This window comes from Myxine glutinosa, chromosome 11 (assembly GCF_964187855.1).
Source record: "Myxine glutinosa chromosome 11, kmMyxGlut1.1, whole genome shotgun sequence".
In the NCBI taxonomy this organism is placed as follows: Eukaryota; Metazoa; Chordata; class Myxini; order Myxiniformes; family Myxinidae; genus Myxine; species Myxine glutinosa.
The window spans coordinates 9,060,278-9,077,744 of NC_136271.1; the positions used below are offsets into that span (position 1 = coordinate 9,060,278).

The window sequence follows — 17,467 nt, forward strand, 5'->3', positions numbered from 1 at the left end:
AAGCACCCTGTGGTACAATGAAGAATTCATAGTGGATTATATGATGGTGAGCTGCCCAGGCCCTGATGCAGCAAAGCTGCCCCAAACCATAATATTTCCACCACCATGCTATACAGTTGGTATCAGGTTCTTGTGGTCGAATGCTGTCTTTGGTTTTCGCCCAACATGTGTTCTGGTACTGTGGCCAAATAGCTCTATCTTTGACTCATCTGTCCAGAGCACATTGTTCCAGAAGTGCTGGTCTTTGCCTAGGTGTTCATTGGCAAACTTTAGTCTTGCCCTGATGTTCTTTCTGCATGGCAACGGTGTCCTCCTGGCACACCTCCCATGTAGATCAAATTTGTGCTGCCTCTTTCTAATGGTAGACTCGTGCACTTTGACATCAACAGTGGCAAGAGCTACCTGTAGGTCCCGTGATGACATTCTGGGGGTTCTTAGAGACTTCTTTCAGCATCTTGCGTTCTGCTCTCGGGCTGAACTTCCTGGGGCGGCCTGGCCTGAACAAGTTGGCAGTTGTTTGGAATCTTCTCCACTTGTAGATGATCTTCCGGACAGTCGAATGATTGATTTCAAATTGTTTGGAGATCCTTTTAAATCCCTTCCCAGACTCGTAGGCATCTATAACCTTCTTTCTGAAGGCCTCCGAGAGCTCTTTTGATCTAGGCATGGTGACGCCGCACACTTCAACAACAAAGAGCAAACCAAACTAAATGTCTGAGGTTTAAATAAGACAGGTTCCTCCAAGATCCTCTCTAACGATGTTCTAATCATTTGCACCTGAGATGGTGCACCTGATTCTAATTTTAGGTGTTTGAAGTAGTGATAAATGTCGGGGTGTACTTACTTTTTCCACATGCGAAATTTGCATTTATGTTTATTTAAATTATACAATGGACTACAAAATGTAAATGTTTCATGATATTTGTTATATTATATCACCTTTATCTATCAATATTGTTGAAATGAAGATCAAATAGCTGTATGTTGAAATATGTTGAAAAAGTCAAAACTTTACATGGGGTGTACTTACTTTTTCATGTGACTGCATATAACATGTGTTACGGATTCGTCACTTCCGTTGTTGTGGTTCTCATCCACTGTAAACATTTTTGGTTGCATGTACTATTATTGTTATCGTTTAAGTGAAATAGAGATATCTGTTTTCAAAAGGTAAAATAAATTAATGTTTTAAAAGAAACCGGAAACCGGATCGAAAACCGGAAGAAGAGGAAGAAGAAGAGAAAAAGGAGGCGGAGCGGGTAAGGTGGAGAAGGAGCCGAGCTGCTTGGAGGTCTGGATCAAACGCTGGTGAACGTGGGTCACTAGCGAACTTTGGGGTTTCCTGGGAAAGGGATTCCTGCGACAGAGTTGTTATCGCTGTGACAGATAAACCTGCGTGACAGGTTTTGCGGTTTATTCCGAAGAGAATCATTGGAGTGCCGTTAGGTCTCGAGAATGGACCGTTGGCCATTTTGCCTCACGCCTGATTTCGCATCGCTCCAGCTTTTTTTTACCTCGCTCCAACCATTTTAACGCATCCAGCCATTAGCCTGGTTTGCATGTGTAACGTGGATTTCGAGTGGGAATTTGCGGTTCGCCGTGTTGGGAGCCGTTGAACATCCATACCCGAAGGTGTGATTTCCCAGTTGCCTCTTGAGGGTACCTTTGCCCATCTTTAGCAGTGGGACTGTCAACCGAACGGGATTCTGGTCTCGATACGACATCGTTCTGACCATCACTGGAGTGTGGATCGACTTTGGCTTGATGCCGGATAGAGACATTCGGAATGTTCTTTTCGCTCACTTGGAGCACAGTGAGTTATATTGTACGAAACTGATGGTACCATCATAGGAATGATATATTGGTTGTACAATTGATTAATATTGTTATTGTACTGTTATTCTTGTTTTAAAATGACCTGGTGTGTTGTGGTGCTGACCGGGCCGCCGTGGTGTGCTGACCGGGGCCGCCGTGGTGTGGTGTTTACCGGGCTGACGTGGTGTGGTGCTGACCGGGCCGACGTGGTGTGGTGCTGACCGGGCCGACGTGGTGTGGTGTTGACCGGGCCGCCGCAGCCGTGATGCCCCCCCCTCCCCCTAGAATTTCCATGTTTTAAACGTTTCCCAGTGTGTACCCTGGATTAGAATAGGTACACCGTATCCCTGCGTGTCGTAAGAGACGACTAAGAGGGTTGGCGTCAGGGAGGGCATCTGGCCATAAAAACATTGCCTCAAAAAGAGAACCATGACAATTACAACTACATCTGGGGAGGGTACAGCCCAAAGTGGAGATCGGTTTGTGAGGTTTGGGACATGGAATGTAGGGACAATGACAGGGAGATCAGGAGAAGTGGTGGAAGTATTGGTCAGAAGAAGAGTGGACATATGTTGTGTGCAAGAGACGAGATGGAAGGGAAGTGGTGTGAGAATGGTGAAGGGTAGGCAGGGACAGAAATACAAGTTTGTGTGGCAAGGGTTCCTGGAGGGCGTGAATGGTGTTGTTGTCCTGTTCTCTGAGGAGTTTGTAGACAGTGTGGTGAGTGTGACTAGAGTGAGTGATAGGTTGATGATGGTGAAAATGATGATTGGAAAGCTCTTGGTGAACGTCATCTCAGGATATGCTCCGCAGGTTGGTCGGAGCGATGAAGAGAAGGACAAGTTCTGGTGTGCGATAGAGAAGCTAATGGAAAACGTGAAAGATGAGGAAGTTGTTGTGCTAGGAGGAGACCTAAATGGGAAGGAGTATGGACATTTGGGAAGGAGTATGGATGGTTTTGAGGGAGTTCATGGGGGTTACAGATATGGTGTGAGAAATGGAGAAGGTGAAAGGATTTTGGAGTTTGCTGATGGAGCTGATGTGTTGATTTGTAATACTCAGTTCCAGAAAGAGGATAATAAGCTTGTTACATACATGTCAGGTGGGCCGACGACAACTGTTGACTACCTGATGGTGCGTAGGCGAGATAGGGGGCACCTCCGGGACACAAAGGTGATCCCGGGGGAGGAGGCTGTTTCACAGCACCACTTGGTTGTCTGCGACATCAGGGTGAAAGGTGCGAGGAGAGCTCGGCGGGTGAAGGACCAACCGAGAATGAAGGTGTGGAGGTTGAAAGAGGTGACAGGAAGGGAGGCATTAAAAGAGAGGCTGAGTAGGGTAGAGGATGATGTGGTTGAGCTTGAAAGTGGTTGGATGTCAATGAAAGCTAGTCTGTTGGGAGCCGTTGGTGAGGTATGTGGATGGACAAAAGGACCACCGAGGCACTCGGAAACATGGTGGTGGGATGATTAAGTTGGAAAGAGGATTGACGAGAAGAGGAAGAAGTTCAAGGAGTGGCAGAAGGCGAAGCGTACTGGAGCAGAAACAGCAGAGCATTAAAGTTATAAGGCAGCCAAGAAGGCTGCAAAGAAAGAGGTAGCAAAGGCGCAGGAGGCATTCAGGAAAATGTTTGGAGAACGCTTGGATTCGGAAGAGGGTCAGAGAGCAGTATACAGGATTGCAAAGCAGATAGCAAAAGAGAGGTGTGATGTGATGGGGGTGAGTTACTTGAAGGATGAAGTGGGACAAATCGTTGTGGACCCAGATGGAATTTTTTTTTTTTTTTTGTGTATACAAGATCGAGGCTCGTGAAAGAGCTAACATTAATCACACAAAAAGACAAACCGACACACAAAACACAAAAAACAAGGGGAGTGGCAGATAAGATGGGGAGAGAGGGGGAAGGACACAAACACAACATTTGAGAGCAGGGACATCGGGAGGACTTGGGGGGAGGTGGGAGAGGAATAAAACATATGAACACTGCAAGGACTCTGGGGTGAATTACCAGGGGTAGAAAAGATCAAGGTTTTCGATGGGGGAAGATAAGAGATGGTGGTGAACAGCTGTTTTAAAGACCTGGAGGGTGGAGTGGGATTGAAGGGAGTGGGGGAGTTTGTTCCAGAGGCGGGAGAAAAGGGGAATGAAAGAGTGAAGGTGAGCAGAGAGCCTAGACTTTGGCAGTTTAACCATAAGATGGTTGCAGGCAGATCTTGTGCGACCTGAAGGAATATTGGGGGGACAGAGCACAGAGAGAGCTGGGGGAGCAAGGCCGGAGAGGAGTCGGTAGAAGACAGAAAGACCACCAACCTGCCTGCGGTGAGTGAGTGAAAGGCCCTCGGAGTTGACTACATCGCAGGAGATTCCAATGATTCTGAAAGCTTTGGCCTCAACAGCGTGAAGCCGAGCAAGGTGTGAGGCAGGAGCACCAGCCCAGAGGGGGGAACAGTATTCCATTGAGCTGCGGATGAAAGCCTTGTATGTGGTGAGGAGCTCAGGTGTGCCAAGGAAGGACTTCGCACGACGGAGGATGCCCAGTCGGCGACTGGCTTTGGAGGCCAGCTTGGAAATGTGGTTAACCCAAGAAAGATCATGGCAGATAGTGAGACCCAAAAGCTTGAGCGACAGAACTTCTTGGAGAGGATTGTTGAGAAAGTAGATGGGAGGGTTGTCCAGTCGGTCCTTTCGGAGAGACATTGTAAGAGTGTGAGATTTGTCACGATTGAAAGACATGTTCCACTTGTTTGACCAGTCTGTGATTTTGTCCAGGTCTGCAGAGAGTGAGGAGGCTGCAGACTGCCGATCTGAGGGATGAGGAATGGAACGGCAGATAGTGGAGTCATCAGCAAAGAGATAGAGAGGATTTTCCAGAGAGTCGGAGAGGTCGTTGATGAAGACCAGAAATAGCACAGGGCCCAGAACACGTGATATGTCAAGTGAGACAGCTCTGATTTCCTGTTTGGCATTGAGGACCTCCATCCATTGTTGAGACAGCAGAAGCAACATGTCCAGAGTAGAATGACCTGGTCTGAATCCAAATTGATGATCAGAGATCAAGCCATTGGAGAAGAGGAAGGATTTGATATCTGAAGCAATGATGGATGCCATGACTTTGCTGATAATTGGGAGCAGGCTGATTGGTCTGTAGTTGCAAGGATCTGTTTTTGCACCTTTTTGTGTAAAGCGGTAATGTTTGCTGATTTCCAAGATGCTGGCAGATGACCTTGAGCAAAAGAGAGGGTGAAAAGAACAGAGAGAGGGTGAGATAGAGCGGCAGAGCAGGATTTTAGGACCCGAGGGCTGATGCCATCTGGTCCAGTTGCAGAATCAGAGTCGAGGTTTGATAAAAACTTCTCCACCTTGTCAGGAGAGAAGGACACAGAGTCCAGGAGCAGTTGGGTTCGACTGGGAAAGGTGGGAACAGAGAGGTGGGTTTGGGACACAAGATTTTGAGGCAAACACAGAGTTGAGGCATTCGGCTTTGTCACGTGTGGTGTCAACTGTGTAGCCATTTGAGGTAAGGGAGGGGATGGAGGGGGAACAAACACCAGCAACGGATTTGACCAGATGCCACCAGGATTTGGAGGAAGGAGACAGGTTTGAGAGTTCAATCTTGAGTGTGGAGAGATGGTGCTTCCTGGCACTCCTGAGGGTAGAAACACACTTGTTTCGAGCTTGGTGGAAGGAACTGAGATTGCCTTCAGTTGGATTTGCCTTCCAAGATGCAAAGGCAAGTTGTTTCAGGGCAACTGCCTTACCACAAGATTCAGTGTACCATGGACGGGAGGAAGGGTAAGACAACTGAAGACGAGATGGGATAAATCTGTGCATGAGAGAGAGCAGTTTGCTTTGGAAGAATTCCCATGAAGAATTGATGTCAGAGGCATTAGAGATGGGAGACCAGTCCAGTTGATTGATGGCTGCTTGCAGACCGTGCCAGTCGGCCTGAGTGAAATGCCAGACTCGTCGGCGCTGAGGAGGCTCTCTGAGAATGGCCAGTGAGATGTCCACTTTAACAAGCACATGATCAGAAGAACCGATTGGAGCAGAAGAAGAGCAGCAGACATTTGCAGGGAAGTTAGTCATAACCAAGTCCAGAAGAGAAGATACTCCATTGACTGAGATCCGGGTCGGGAAATTGACAGATTGTGTCAGTCCCAATGAGTCGCAGAAGTCCTTTGCTGAGGTGCCATGGCTGGTGATAGAGGAACCCACACCCAGCCAGCTGGCATGATGACAATTGGCAATTAAAGGAAGATGGAAAAGATATATGGAAATGCTGTTGAATACAGAGAATGAATGGGATGGCAACATAGTAGAGTAACCCAGTTTTAGGACCGGCAGAGAAGATAACTGAGAAGGAAGTTGAGGAAGCGATAAAAGCAATGAAGAGTAGAAAAGCGGGAGGGTCGACGGGAGTTGTGGGAGATATGTTGAAGGCAGCAGGAAGTTGGGGTGTGAAGAGAATGACAGAGATCTGTAATCTGGTGGTGAAAGAAGGCTGCATTCCAGTGGATTAGGAACTGAGTACCCTTGTCCCTCTATACAAGGGGAAAGGCGACCCTCTGGAGTGTGGCTCGTACCGAGCGATAAAGTTATTGGAGCATGGAATGAAGGTATTGGAAAGGGTGTTGGAGAGGAGGATAAGGAAACCAAGAAAGTGAAGATCGACGAAATGCAGTTTGGATTTATGCCAGGAAGAGGAACGACAGACGCGCTTTTTATTGTGAGGCAGTTGCAGGAGAAGTGCATGGAGAAGAGGAAGAAGTTGTTTCTTGGGTTTGTTGATCTGGAAAAAGCATTCAAAAGGGTTCCACGCAAAGTATTGACATGGGCATTGAGGAAGTTAGGAGTGGAGGCATGGTTGATCAGAGTAGTGATGGCAATGTACAAAAGAGCGCGCACAGCTGTAAGGACGAAGGACGGGAACAGTGGTGAGTTTGAGGTGAAGGTGGGAGTGCATCAGGGGTCGGTACTAAGTCCACTACTATTTGTAGCTGTGATGGAGGTGCTGGCTCAGAACGAAAAGGAGGGTTTACCGTGGGAGTTGTTGTGTGCAGATGATCTGGTGTTGATTGCGGAAAGTATGGATGGACTGAAGGAAAGGATGAACAAGTGGAAGGAATGTATGGAGACAAAATTACACTATCTGCCATGATCTTTCCTGGGAAAACCACATTTCAAATCTGGCCTCCAAAGCCAGTCGCCGACTGGGCATCCTCCGTCGTGCGAAGTCCTTCCTTGGTACACCTGAGCTCCTCACCACTTACAAGGCTTTCATCTGCAGCTCTATGGAATACTGCTCTCCCCTCTGGTCTGGTGCTCCTGCCTCACACCTAGCTCATCTTCACGCTGTTGAAACCAAAGCGTTCAGAATCATTGGAATCTCCCGCGATGAAGCTAACTCCAAGGGCCTTTCACTCACTCACCGCACGCAGGTTGGTGGTCTTTCCGTCTTCTACCGACTCCTCACTGGCCTTGCCCCCCCAGCTCTCTCTGGGCTCTGTCCCCCAAATATTCCTACAGGTCGCACAAGATCTGCCTGCAACCCTCTTATGGTTAAACTGCCAAAATCAAGACTTTCTGCTCACCTTCACTCCTTCATTCCTCTTTTCTCCCGCCTCTGGAACAAACTCCCTCACTCTCTTCAATCCCACTCCACCCTCCAGGTCTTTAAAACAGTTGTTCACCACCATCTCTTATCTTCCCCCATCCAAAACCTTGATCTTTTCTACCCCTGCTAATTTCGGTCCCCTTGTGTTTTATACTTCTCCCCCACCCTCCCCCCCTTCCCACGCCTCCTCCCCCCAAGCCCTCTTCCTCACACACTTCTCCCTGCTCTCAAATGTTGTGTTTGTGTGCTTCCCCTCCTCTCCCCATCTTGTCTTCCGCTCCCTCTTTTTATATATTTTGTTTGTCTGTTTGATTTGTTTGTGAAATAAATGTTAGCTCTTTCACGAGCCTCGATTCAGTATACAAAAAAAACAAACAAAAAAAAAAAACAGGTCTGAAGGTGAATATCGGAAAGACAAAGGTGATGGCAAGTGGTAAAGCATGTGGTGAGGTGGAAAGAACTGGGAAGTGGCCCTGTGCTGTGTGCAGGAAGGGTGTCGGAGTGAACTCCATTCAATGTACAATGTGCGCTGAGTGGGTTCATCAAAAATGTAGTGGTCTGAGAGGGTCATTAACCAGTGTGGCAGCTACATTTAAATGTAAGGTGTGCACAGAGGGAGCTGCAGATGGAGGAAATGTTGAGTTGGATCTTGGAGACGGCGTGAAGCTGGAAGGTGTGAAAACATTTTGTTACCTAGGAGACATGCTGAATGGAGAAGGTGGATCAGACTCGGCAACGGTTGCTCGAGTGAGATGTGCATGGAAGAAGTTTCGGGAACTGAGTGGCCTGCTGATGAGGAGGGGAGTGTCGTTGAAGCTGAAGGGAAAGGTGTATGCTGCATGTGTGAGAAGTGTTATGATTTATGGGAGCGAGACATGGGTAATGAACGTAGAGCAGCAACGAAGGTTGGAAAGGGTGGAAATGCGAATGGTTCGATGGATGTGCGGAGTATCGTTGAGAGGAAGACAAATGATGAATTGCGAAAGATGATGGGAATAGAGCCTGTGATTGATGCTGTGAAGAGGAACAGGTTGAGATGGTTTGGTCATGTGTTGAGGAAGGATGAAAGTGACTGGTTGAGAAGAGTGATGGAAATGAATGTAGAAGGAAGTAGAGGACGGGGAAGACCGTGAAAGACTTGGCTAAAGATGGTGGAAGAAAAAATGCGGGCAAGGGGGTTAACAAGGAGAGATGCAGAAAATAGGGCAAGATGGAGAAGATTGTCATGGGGACCGCAAGGCTAACCCCCGCTCTAGCAGGGAAAATGGCCTTAAAATGCATGTTGTTGTTGTGTGTACCTACATTCCACCTTTAATTATTTATTTACATGCACTTTTCCATCTAGGCCTGGTGTTGGCTTAACGGTTAGGGTGCCAGCTTGGGATCCTCGGATCCTGGGTTTGAATCCCGGTTGATCGCTGAATTAACGCCAGGGGGGTTTATTCAGCCTGTCAACTTTCCGAGGTGGGCAAAGTGAGTACCAGTTCACTGGTAATTCCCTGTGTGTTGCAAGAGGCAACCAACAGAGTTGGCGGCAGGAAGGGCATCCGGCCATAAAACATTGCTTCAAAAAGGGGGACCACGGTGCCCGAAAAAGGCCAACCCCTGCTTTGCGGGGAAAAATGGCCTCTAAAAGGTTTTATACACTTTTCCATCTGCAATACCAGCATAACACGTTAAATTATATATTTATATCTATACTGTCTCCACAAACTAAATTTTTATTTATATATTTATTTATTTAAATGTAAAATCTGCACGGTCCCATTTTTGTTGTGTTTGTGGGGATGTGTCCTTCATGAGGACTTGCATTCTCGTTTTGATATCAATGGGAATTCTAATCAACTGATCTTGGTCTTTTTGAATGTTTTTCTATTGTGTTTGGTTCGCATTACAAAGAGTACTTTCTATTACTGACAGAAAAGCAGAAAACCAGAATGGGTTTGTATAGACCCCTTTGATCCAATATTCTGGAGTTGTTTTTTGTTGTCTCTTGAGGAACTAGAATGGTACTCAGTAGAGAGCATACCTCCGCCTGGTTGGCCACATCACTCAATGGTGAAGAATCACTTAAAAAATTAAATAATTCTCATTTCGGAATCTATATTCAGATCTTCACCAAAATCTAATCGATTCTTCCTTGTCACACACCCAGCCTGTCCACCAAGTTTCGTCCAAATCCGTCCACAACTTTTTGAGATATCCTGCTATGTATAGTTTTTGGCCCTATCTCCCAATGGTGAAGAATCACTAAAAAATTATAGTAGCCGGATCTGTATCTTCACCAAAATCTGATCATTCCGTCCTTGTGACATACGCTACATCTCTGCCAAATTTTGTCTCAATCCGTTTACAACGTTTTGAGATATTTTGTTCAGAAACAAACAAACAAACAAACAAGCAGACAGGGGTGAAAACAACCTCCATCCACCTTTTGTGGCGGAGGTAATAAACCTCTCCATTTATTGTTCTCTTTGGACATAACATTGCAACAACGTCCAGGCCACTTGAAGTGACTGTCAGTGACTAAATTTAACACTACCATACACATAAATGATGTTTTGCACATTCCCTTTTCCCCACCAGTCTATTAAAATTCCCACTTTGACATAAAATGTATTGTAATATCGATACCAAATTACTAATTTAATTAGTTTTATGGCTGTTAACGCATTTTAATAATGGTAGTTTGCCCTGTCAGTGTGGTATTAAATTGTGAAGTGTTGATTTTCCCGTCACACTTGTGTTGCCAGGGTTGACTTTGGGGTGGAGGAGGTGTGGACCCTCATTGAGGTCAAATTCTGCCCCATTTTCATTGCTAATAAATAGTTGGTCTTTTGGGTTTTCTGAAGCTTTCTTGCTCCGACCTATTTAGAATGGGGGCTCGTTATCTCTTTACAATTGACTGTTATCTGTTACTTTAGCTAACGATAGTGACAGTCAAGTTTGTCGTCTTCAACAGAGTTAAGATGCATTGTTTGCAGCAACTGCATACGTTGGAAAAGGATCTCATTTCGGCGAGTGACCTGCTCGGCGTGGGAGCAGAGTACGCCAGAGTAGTTGGCTCAGAGTACACAAGGTAATAAATACTGTACTTGCATCCAGCCATTTCCTATTTTTTTGTTGCAATATAATGCTTTGAACGGCAGTCATAATGTGTGTTAGATGGGAATTTAACAGGATTGGCATCTATGGTTCATTTGCTTGTAGTTATTTGGTTATAGTTGATATTTGCTTGTAGTTGTTTGCTTGTAGTTGTTTGCTTGTAGTTGTTATTTGCTTGTAGTTGTTATTTACTTGTAGTTATTTGCTTGTAGTTATTTGCTTATAGTTGCTGTTTGGTTGTAGTTGTTGTTTGGTTGTAGTTGTTGTTTGGTTGTGGTTGGTGTTTGCTTGTGGTTGCTGTTTGCTTGTTAGTTGTTATTTGCTTGGTAGTTGTTATTTGCTTGGTAGTTGTTATGTTGTTGTTTGGTTGTAGTTAGTGTTTGCTTGTTGTTGGTGTTTGCTTGTTGTTGTTTGGTTGTAGTTGTTGTTTGGTTGTAGTTGTTGTTTGGTAGTTATTTGCTTGGTAGTTGTTATTTGCTTGTAGTTGTTTGGTTGTAGTTGTTTGCTTGTAGGTGTTTGCTTTGTAGTGTTGTTTGCTTGGTAATTATTTGTTGTAGTTGTTGTTTGCTTGGTAGTTGTTTGGTTGTAGTTGTTTGGTTGTTGTTTGATTGTTATTTGTTATTTGCTTCGTAGTTGTTTGGTTGTTATTTGTTATTTGCTTCATCGTTATTTGCTTGGTAGTTGGTGTTTGGTTGTAGTTATTTGCTTTTAGTTGTTTGGTTGTAGTTGGTGTTTCCTTGTAGTTGTTTCCTTGTAGTTGGTGTTTGGTTGTAGTTGGTGTTTGCTTGTAGTTGTTGTTTGCCTGTAGTTGGTGTTTGCTTGTAGTTGTTGTTTGGTTGTAGTTGGTGTTTGCTTGTAGTTGTTGTTTGGTTGTAGCTGGTGTTTGCTTGTAATTGTTGTTTGGTTGTAGTTGTTATTTGCTTGTAGTTAGTGTTTTCTTGTAGTTGTTGTTTGCTTGTGGTTGCTGTTTGCTTGTAGTTGTTGTTTGCTTGTAGTTGTTGTTTGCTTGTAGTTGTTGTTTGCTTGTAGTTGTTTGCTTGCAGTTGTTGTTTGCTTGCAGTTGTTGTTTGCTTGTTAGTTTTTGTTTGCTTGTTAGTTTTTGTTTGCTTGTTAGTTTTTGTTTGCTTGTTAGTTTTTGTGTGCTTGTTAGTTTTTGTTTGTTTGTTAGTTGTTATTTGCTTGGTAGTTGTTATTTGCTTGGTAGTTGTTGTTTGCTTGTAGTTGTTATTTGTTGTAGTTGTTTGCTTGTAGTTATTTGGTTGTAGTTGTTATTTGGTTGTAGCTGTTTGGTTGTAGTTGTTTGCTTGTAGTTTGTGTGAAGTTCTTATTTGGTTGTAGTTGTTGTTTGGTTGTAGTTGTTGTTTGCTTGTGGTTGCTGTTTGCTTGTGGTTGTTGTTTGCTTGTTAGTTGTTATTAGTCCCCTACCAGTGTACACCGGAGGGGACTATAGGTTTGCACGCCGTCCCTCCGTCCGTCAGTCCGTCAGTCTGTCAGTCCGTCAGTCCATCACGCAAAGAACAGTTTTCCGGACTTTTTTCTAAACGCTTAATGCTAATGATTTCAAACTTGGCACATGGTTTCCTCATGATAAGTTACAGGTCAAGTTCGAACTTCACGAGGTTTCGATCATTTTTAACAAAGTTATGGCACTTTGAACTTTGATAATTCTGATAATTCTGATGATCCTTAACTCAGTGCCATTTTAAGTTTTAATTTCCTTTAAAAACCAATTTCTCTGCAATAATAAGACGCCGACTGAGATAAAATTTTCATCATATGATGGACTCGGTCTGTAGAATATTTTAATGGTAATTATGACGCCACAGGTCACGTGGTTCAGCCACCATATTGTTTTTCGTGAAAACACGAAAACCCCTTTTTCTCTGCAACGGCTGAACAGATCGAGGCCAAACTTTGCAGGCAGAATCGCACACCCATGACGAACAAAAAAGTCAGCGAGCATGACGTCATGCGTCACATGGTTTCAGAGTTATGACGTTTTAAAGCATGAACCTTTAAAACCGAGCTCCTCCCTCATTTTTGATCCAATCGAGGGGAAACTTCACAGATCTGTTCAGCACTAAAATGTCCTTTTGGAATTGCGGTAGGGCACGTGGTTTGGCAGATATCGTTAGTTAAACGAAAATATTTCAAAAAATGGATATCTCTTGTTTATTCTCGAGTTCTCAAGCCGCACTGCGCGTCCTCAGCCTCGTCTCGCGAACGTCAACAGCGCGACACAGCGCGCGCTTCCCGGAGGGGCGGAGCCAAGCCGAGCAACATTATATATATACACATCGATTAATTGATCGTGAACCGAAAAATATAATAAATTACTGATGGTTTCAGAGTTATGACGTTTTTAAGCATGAACCTTTAAAACCGAGCCCTTCCCTCATTGTTGATCCAATCGAGGGGAAACTTCACAAATCTGTTCAGCATGTCGGTCTACTAAAATGTCCTTTTGGAATTTGCGATAGGGCACATGGTTTGGCAGATATCGTTAATTAAACGAAAATATATAAATAAATAAAAAGGATATCTCTTGAATCGCTAGTCCCTCAGACCGTTAGTTGGTAATAATTTATATAATTCACACAGTGCAATATGTGCAGGCTGCTCCACGGAGCGACCTTGCGGGCTTATCAACGAGGCGAGGCATGACACACATGTGTCTCAGCATACCTCAGATCAAGTTTGAAAACCAGCATCAACCGTGCATAAATTTGCATATTCGATCATTTTTGACAAAGTTATGGCACTTTGAACTTTGGTAGGGGACATGTATTGCAGCGCAATACTCAGAATGCTTGTTTGTTTGGTAGTTGTTATTTGCTTGGTAGTTGTTATTTGCTTGTAGTTGTTGTTTGCTTGTAGTTGTTATTTGCTTGCAGTTGTTGTTTGCTTGTTAGTTTTTGTTTTCTTGTTAGTTTTTGTTTGCTTGTTAGTTTTTGTTTGCTTGTTGGTTGTTATTTGGTTGGTAGTTGTTGTTTGCTTGTAGTTGTTGTTTGTTGCAGTTGTTTGCTTGTAGTTATTTGGTTGTAGTTTGGTTGTAGTTCTTTGGTTGTAGTTATTTGGTTGTAGTTGTTATTTGGTTGTAGTTGTTTGCTAGTAGTTGTTTGCTTGTAGTTTGTGTGAAGTTCTTCTTTGGTTGTAGTTGTTGTTTGGTTGTAGTTGTTGTTTGCTGGTGGTTGCTGTTTGCTTGTTAGTTGTTATTTGTTTGGTAGTTGTTATTTCCTTTGTAGTTATTTGCTTGTAGTTGTTGTTTGCTTGCAGTTGTTGTTTGCTTGTTAGTTTTTGTTTGCTTGTTAGTTTTTGTTTGCTTGTTAGTTTTTGTTTGCTTGTTAGTTGTTATTTGCTTGGTAGTTGTTGTTTGCTTGGAGTTGTTATTTGTTGTAGTTGTTTGCTTGTAGTTATTTGGCTGTAGTTTGGTTGTAGTTCTTTGGTTGTAGTTGTTGTTTGGTTGTAGTTGTTGTTTGGTTGTAGTTGTTTGCTTGTAGTTTGTGTGAAGTTCTTATTTGGTTGTAGTTGTTGTTTGCTTTTAGTTGTTATTTGTTGTAGTTGTTTGCTTGTAGTTATTTGGTTGTAGTTTGGTTGTAGTTCTTTGGTTGTAGTTGTTGTTTGGTTGTAGTTGTTTGCTTGTAGTTGTTTGCTTGTAGTTTGTGTGAAGTTCTTATTTGGTTGTAGTTGTTGTTTGGTTGTAGTTGTTGTTTGCTTTTAGTTATTTGTTTGGTAGTTGTTATTTGCTTGGTCGTTGTTGTTTGCTTGGAGTTGTTATTTGTTGTAGTTGTTTGCTTGTAGTTATTTGGTTGTAGTTTGGTTGTAGTTCTTTGGTTGTAGTTGTTGTTTGGTTGTAGTTGTTTGCTTGTAGTTGTTTGCTTGTAGTTTGTGTGAAGTTCTTATTTGGTTGTAGTTGTTGTTTGGTTGTAGTTGTTGTTTGCTTTTAGTTATTTGTTGTAGTTGTTTGCTTGTAGTTATTTGGTTGTAGTTTGGTTGTTGTTCTTTGGTTGTAGTTGTTGTTTGGTTGTAGTTGTTTGGTTGTAGTTGTTTGCTTGTAGTTTGTGTGAAGTTCTTATTTGGTTGTAGTTGTTGTTTGGTTGTAGTTGTTTGCTTTTAGTTGTTATTTGTTTGGTAGTTGTTATTTGCTTGGTATTTTATTTATTTTTTTTTTTTTGTATACAAGATCGAGGCTCGTGAAAGAGCTAACATTAATCACACAAAAAGACAAACCGACACACAAAACACAAAAAACAAGGGGAGCGGCAGACAAGATGGGGAGAGAGGGGGAAGGACACAAAAGAGAGGGGGAAGAGGGGGAAGGACACAAACACAACATTTGAGAGCAGGGACATCGGGAGGACTTGGGGGGAGGTGGGAGAGGATTAAAACATATGAACACTGCAAGGACTCTGGGGTGAATTACCGGGGGTAGAAAAGATCAAGGTTTTCGATGGGGGAGATAAGAGATGGTGGTGAACAGCTGTTTTAAAGACCTGGAGGGAGGAGTGGGATTGAAGGGAGTGGGGGAGTTTGTTCCAGAGGCGGGAGAAAAGGGGAATGAAAGAGTGAAGGTGAGCAGAGAGCCTAGACTTTGGCAGTTTAACCATAAGAGGGTTGCAGGCAGATCTTGTGCGACCTGAAGGAATATTGGGGGGACAGAGCACAGAGAGAGCTGGGGGAGCAAGGCCGGAGAGGAGTCGGTAGAAGACAGAAAGACCACCAACCTGCCTGCGGTGAGTGAGTGAAAGGCCCTCGACGTTGACTACATCGCAGGAGATTCCAATGATTCTGAAAGCTTTGGCCTCAACAGCGTGAAGCCGAGCAAGGTGTGAGGCAGGAGCACCAGCCCAGAGGGGGGAACAGTATTCCATTGAGCTGCGGATGAAAGCCTTGTATGTGGTGAGGAGCTCAGGTGTGCCAAGTTGTTATTTGCTTGTAGTTGTTTGCTTGTCATTGTTATTTGTTGTAGGTGTTTCATTGGTAGTGTCGTTTGCTTGGTAATTATTTGTTGTAGTTGTTTGCTTGGTAGTTGTTTGCTTGGTAGTTGTTTAGTTGTAGTTGTTGTTTGCTTGGTAGTTGTTTATTTGTTTGTTTGGTAATTGTTTGTTTGGTTGTAGTTGTTTGTTTGTGGTTGTTGTTTGCTTGTAGTAATTTGCTTTGTAGTTGGTGTTTGCTTGTGGTTGTTGTTTGCTTGTAGTAATTTGCTTTGTAGTTGTTGTTTGCTTGTAGTTGTTGGCATTTCTGTTTGTGTGCTTACATTTATTTCATTATTTCCCTTTGCAGGGTTCTTTTTCTTCTCAGCAAAGCACTGGTAAGTTCTGTTGTTTCTTTAATATTGGATGATAGCCTGAATGTAAAATGAACATATCAAAGTTTTCAAATGAATCGTGATAACATTGGCATTGATTCGCATTGGTTTGCATTAACAGCATAAGAATAGATCAACAAAGTAATGTTCGAGATAACCGAGGGGTATCTGCATTCGCTTCCGAACTGTCTCGCCTGGGTTTGAATCTCGGCCGAGTTGTGAATGCTCATCCCGGTGTTTTTCAGGCAGGATGTTCCAGCAATGTGCGTGTCGTCCATCTGTCGGATGCTAAACTGGGCGTTCCGTCTGTTGACATTAGTTTGTGGACGTTAAAGATCCCACGGAGTCCTTTGAGAAGAGTAGGCGAGCTATCGCTGGCACTCTGAACAAATTACAAATTCCTGCTCAAACCCTTGGGAGGCATTGCATCAGCGGTATAACTGTGATTGAGCAATGATGCAACCGACAGCCGCATGCTGCACATTCAAAAAATTATGTTGACACAAGTTATAATCGATTTTGAAAATGCACGAATTTTGGCGTCATGATTTCTCATTTCATCTTTACACATGTATCATATACTGGTTGTGTTATTGGTGTTTTTACTTTGTATCCCTCTTTTACCGGACTCTTGTTTCTCTTGGTCGCTGTTTTGATCTTAAGTTCTAAATCTTAAGATATTAAGTTTGTTTTTATATACAGTCACGTGAAAAAGTAAGTACACCTCATGTAAAGTTTTGACTTTTTCAACATTTTCCAACATACAACTATTTGATCTTCATTTCAACAATATTGAGAGATAAAGGTGCTATAATCTATCTATAATTCCAGTAATCTCTGTGTGTCTGTGTGTCTGTGTGTCTGTGTGTCTGTGTGTCTGTGTGTCTGTGTGTCTGTGTGTCTGTGTGTTTGTCTGTGACCGCTGTTTCTCGACAACCACGGGTCCGATATACTTGAAACTTGCCAGGTATATTGCTGGGGACCCGAGGATGTGCCTTTTCAAGGTTTGTAATTAATCGGACAAGTACCTACCGAGCTATGTCCAAAAAACGCTTCAACCAATCAGAGAGCAGCGAGCTATCACGTGTGCCGAACCGTTAATGCAATGCAAGCGTTAATGCGTTAATGCAAGGCTTTTCTTTTTTTCCCTCTTCTCTTTCTACTTTTCCTTGCGATTAAATTGCAAACAGCCAAAATACGTTGGCGCTAATTGAATAATTGGCCATTAACACTAAAATAATCGTAACTGCGATATGCCAACTTCCGGACAGTGAAGCCTTCCCTGTTGTTGTTGTTTGCAGCAGCTGTTTGCAGCAAGGCAAGGCTTTTTTTTTTTTCCCTCTTCTCTTTCTACTTTGCCTTGCGATTAAATTGCAAAAAGCCAAAATACGTTGGCGCTAATTGAATAATTGGGCATTATGTTTTACAACTAATAAAAACGAATTTGCGATTCATTCGCTTTCCTGCGCGTTTGTGTACGCGATGGCGATTTCTTTACCAAACTCCGGAAGCCGTTCGCTTTGGACCGAACCATTGCATGTAAATAGAGGGGGGGGATTGTCACCACTCGCAAGCCGTTCGCTTTGGACCAAACCATTTCATGTAAATAGGGGGGGGGATATAAT

At 43.5% G+C, this 17,467-nt stretch overlaps 1 protein-coding gene across 3 annotated transcripts in view; it reads left to right on the plus strand.

Annotated features, from left to right (window-relative positions):
* Positions 1 to 17,467, plus strand: part of MAU2 (MAU2 sister chromatid cohesion factor) — a 297,343-nt gene that overhangs the window by 18,723 nt on the left and 261,153 nt on the right. For all 3 annotated transcript variants that reach the window (XM_068129792.2, XM_078786386.1, XM_078786387.1), the window contains 2 exons: positions 10,414 to 10,508; positions 15,818 to 15,845. In XM_068129792.2, the coding sequence (XP_067985893.2) occupies positions 10,414 to 10,508; positions 15,818 to 15,845 (123 nt within the window). The remainder of the gene's footprint in view (positions 1 to 10,413; positions 10,509 to 15,817; positions 15,846 to 17,467) is intronic.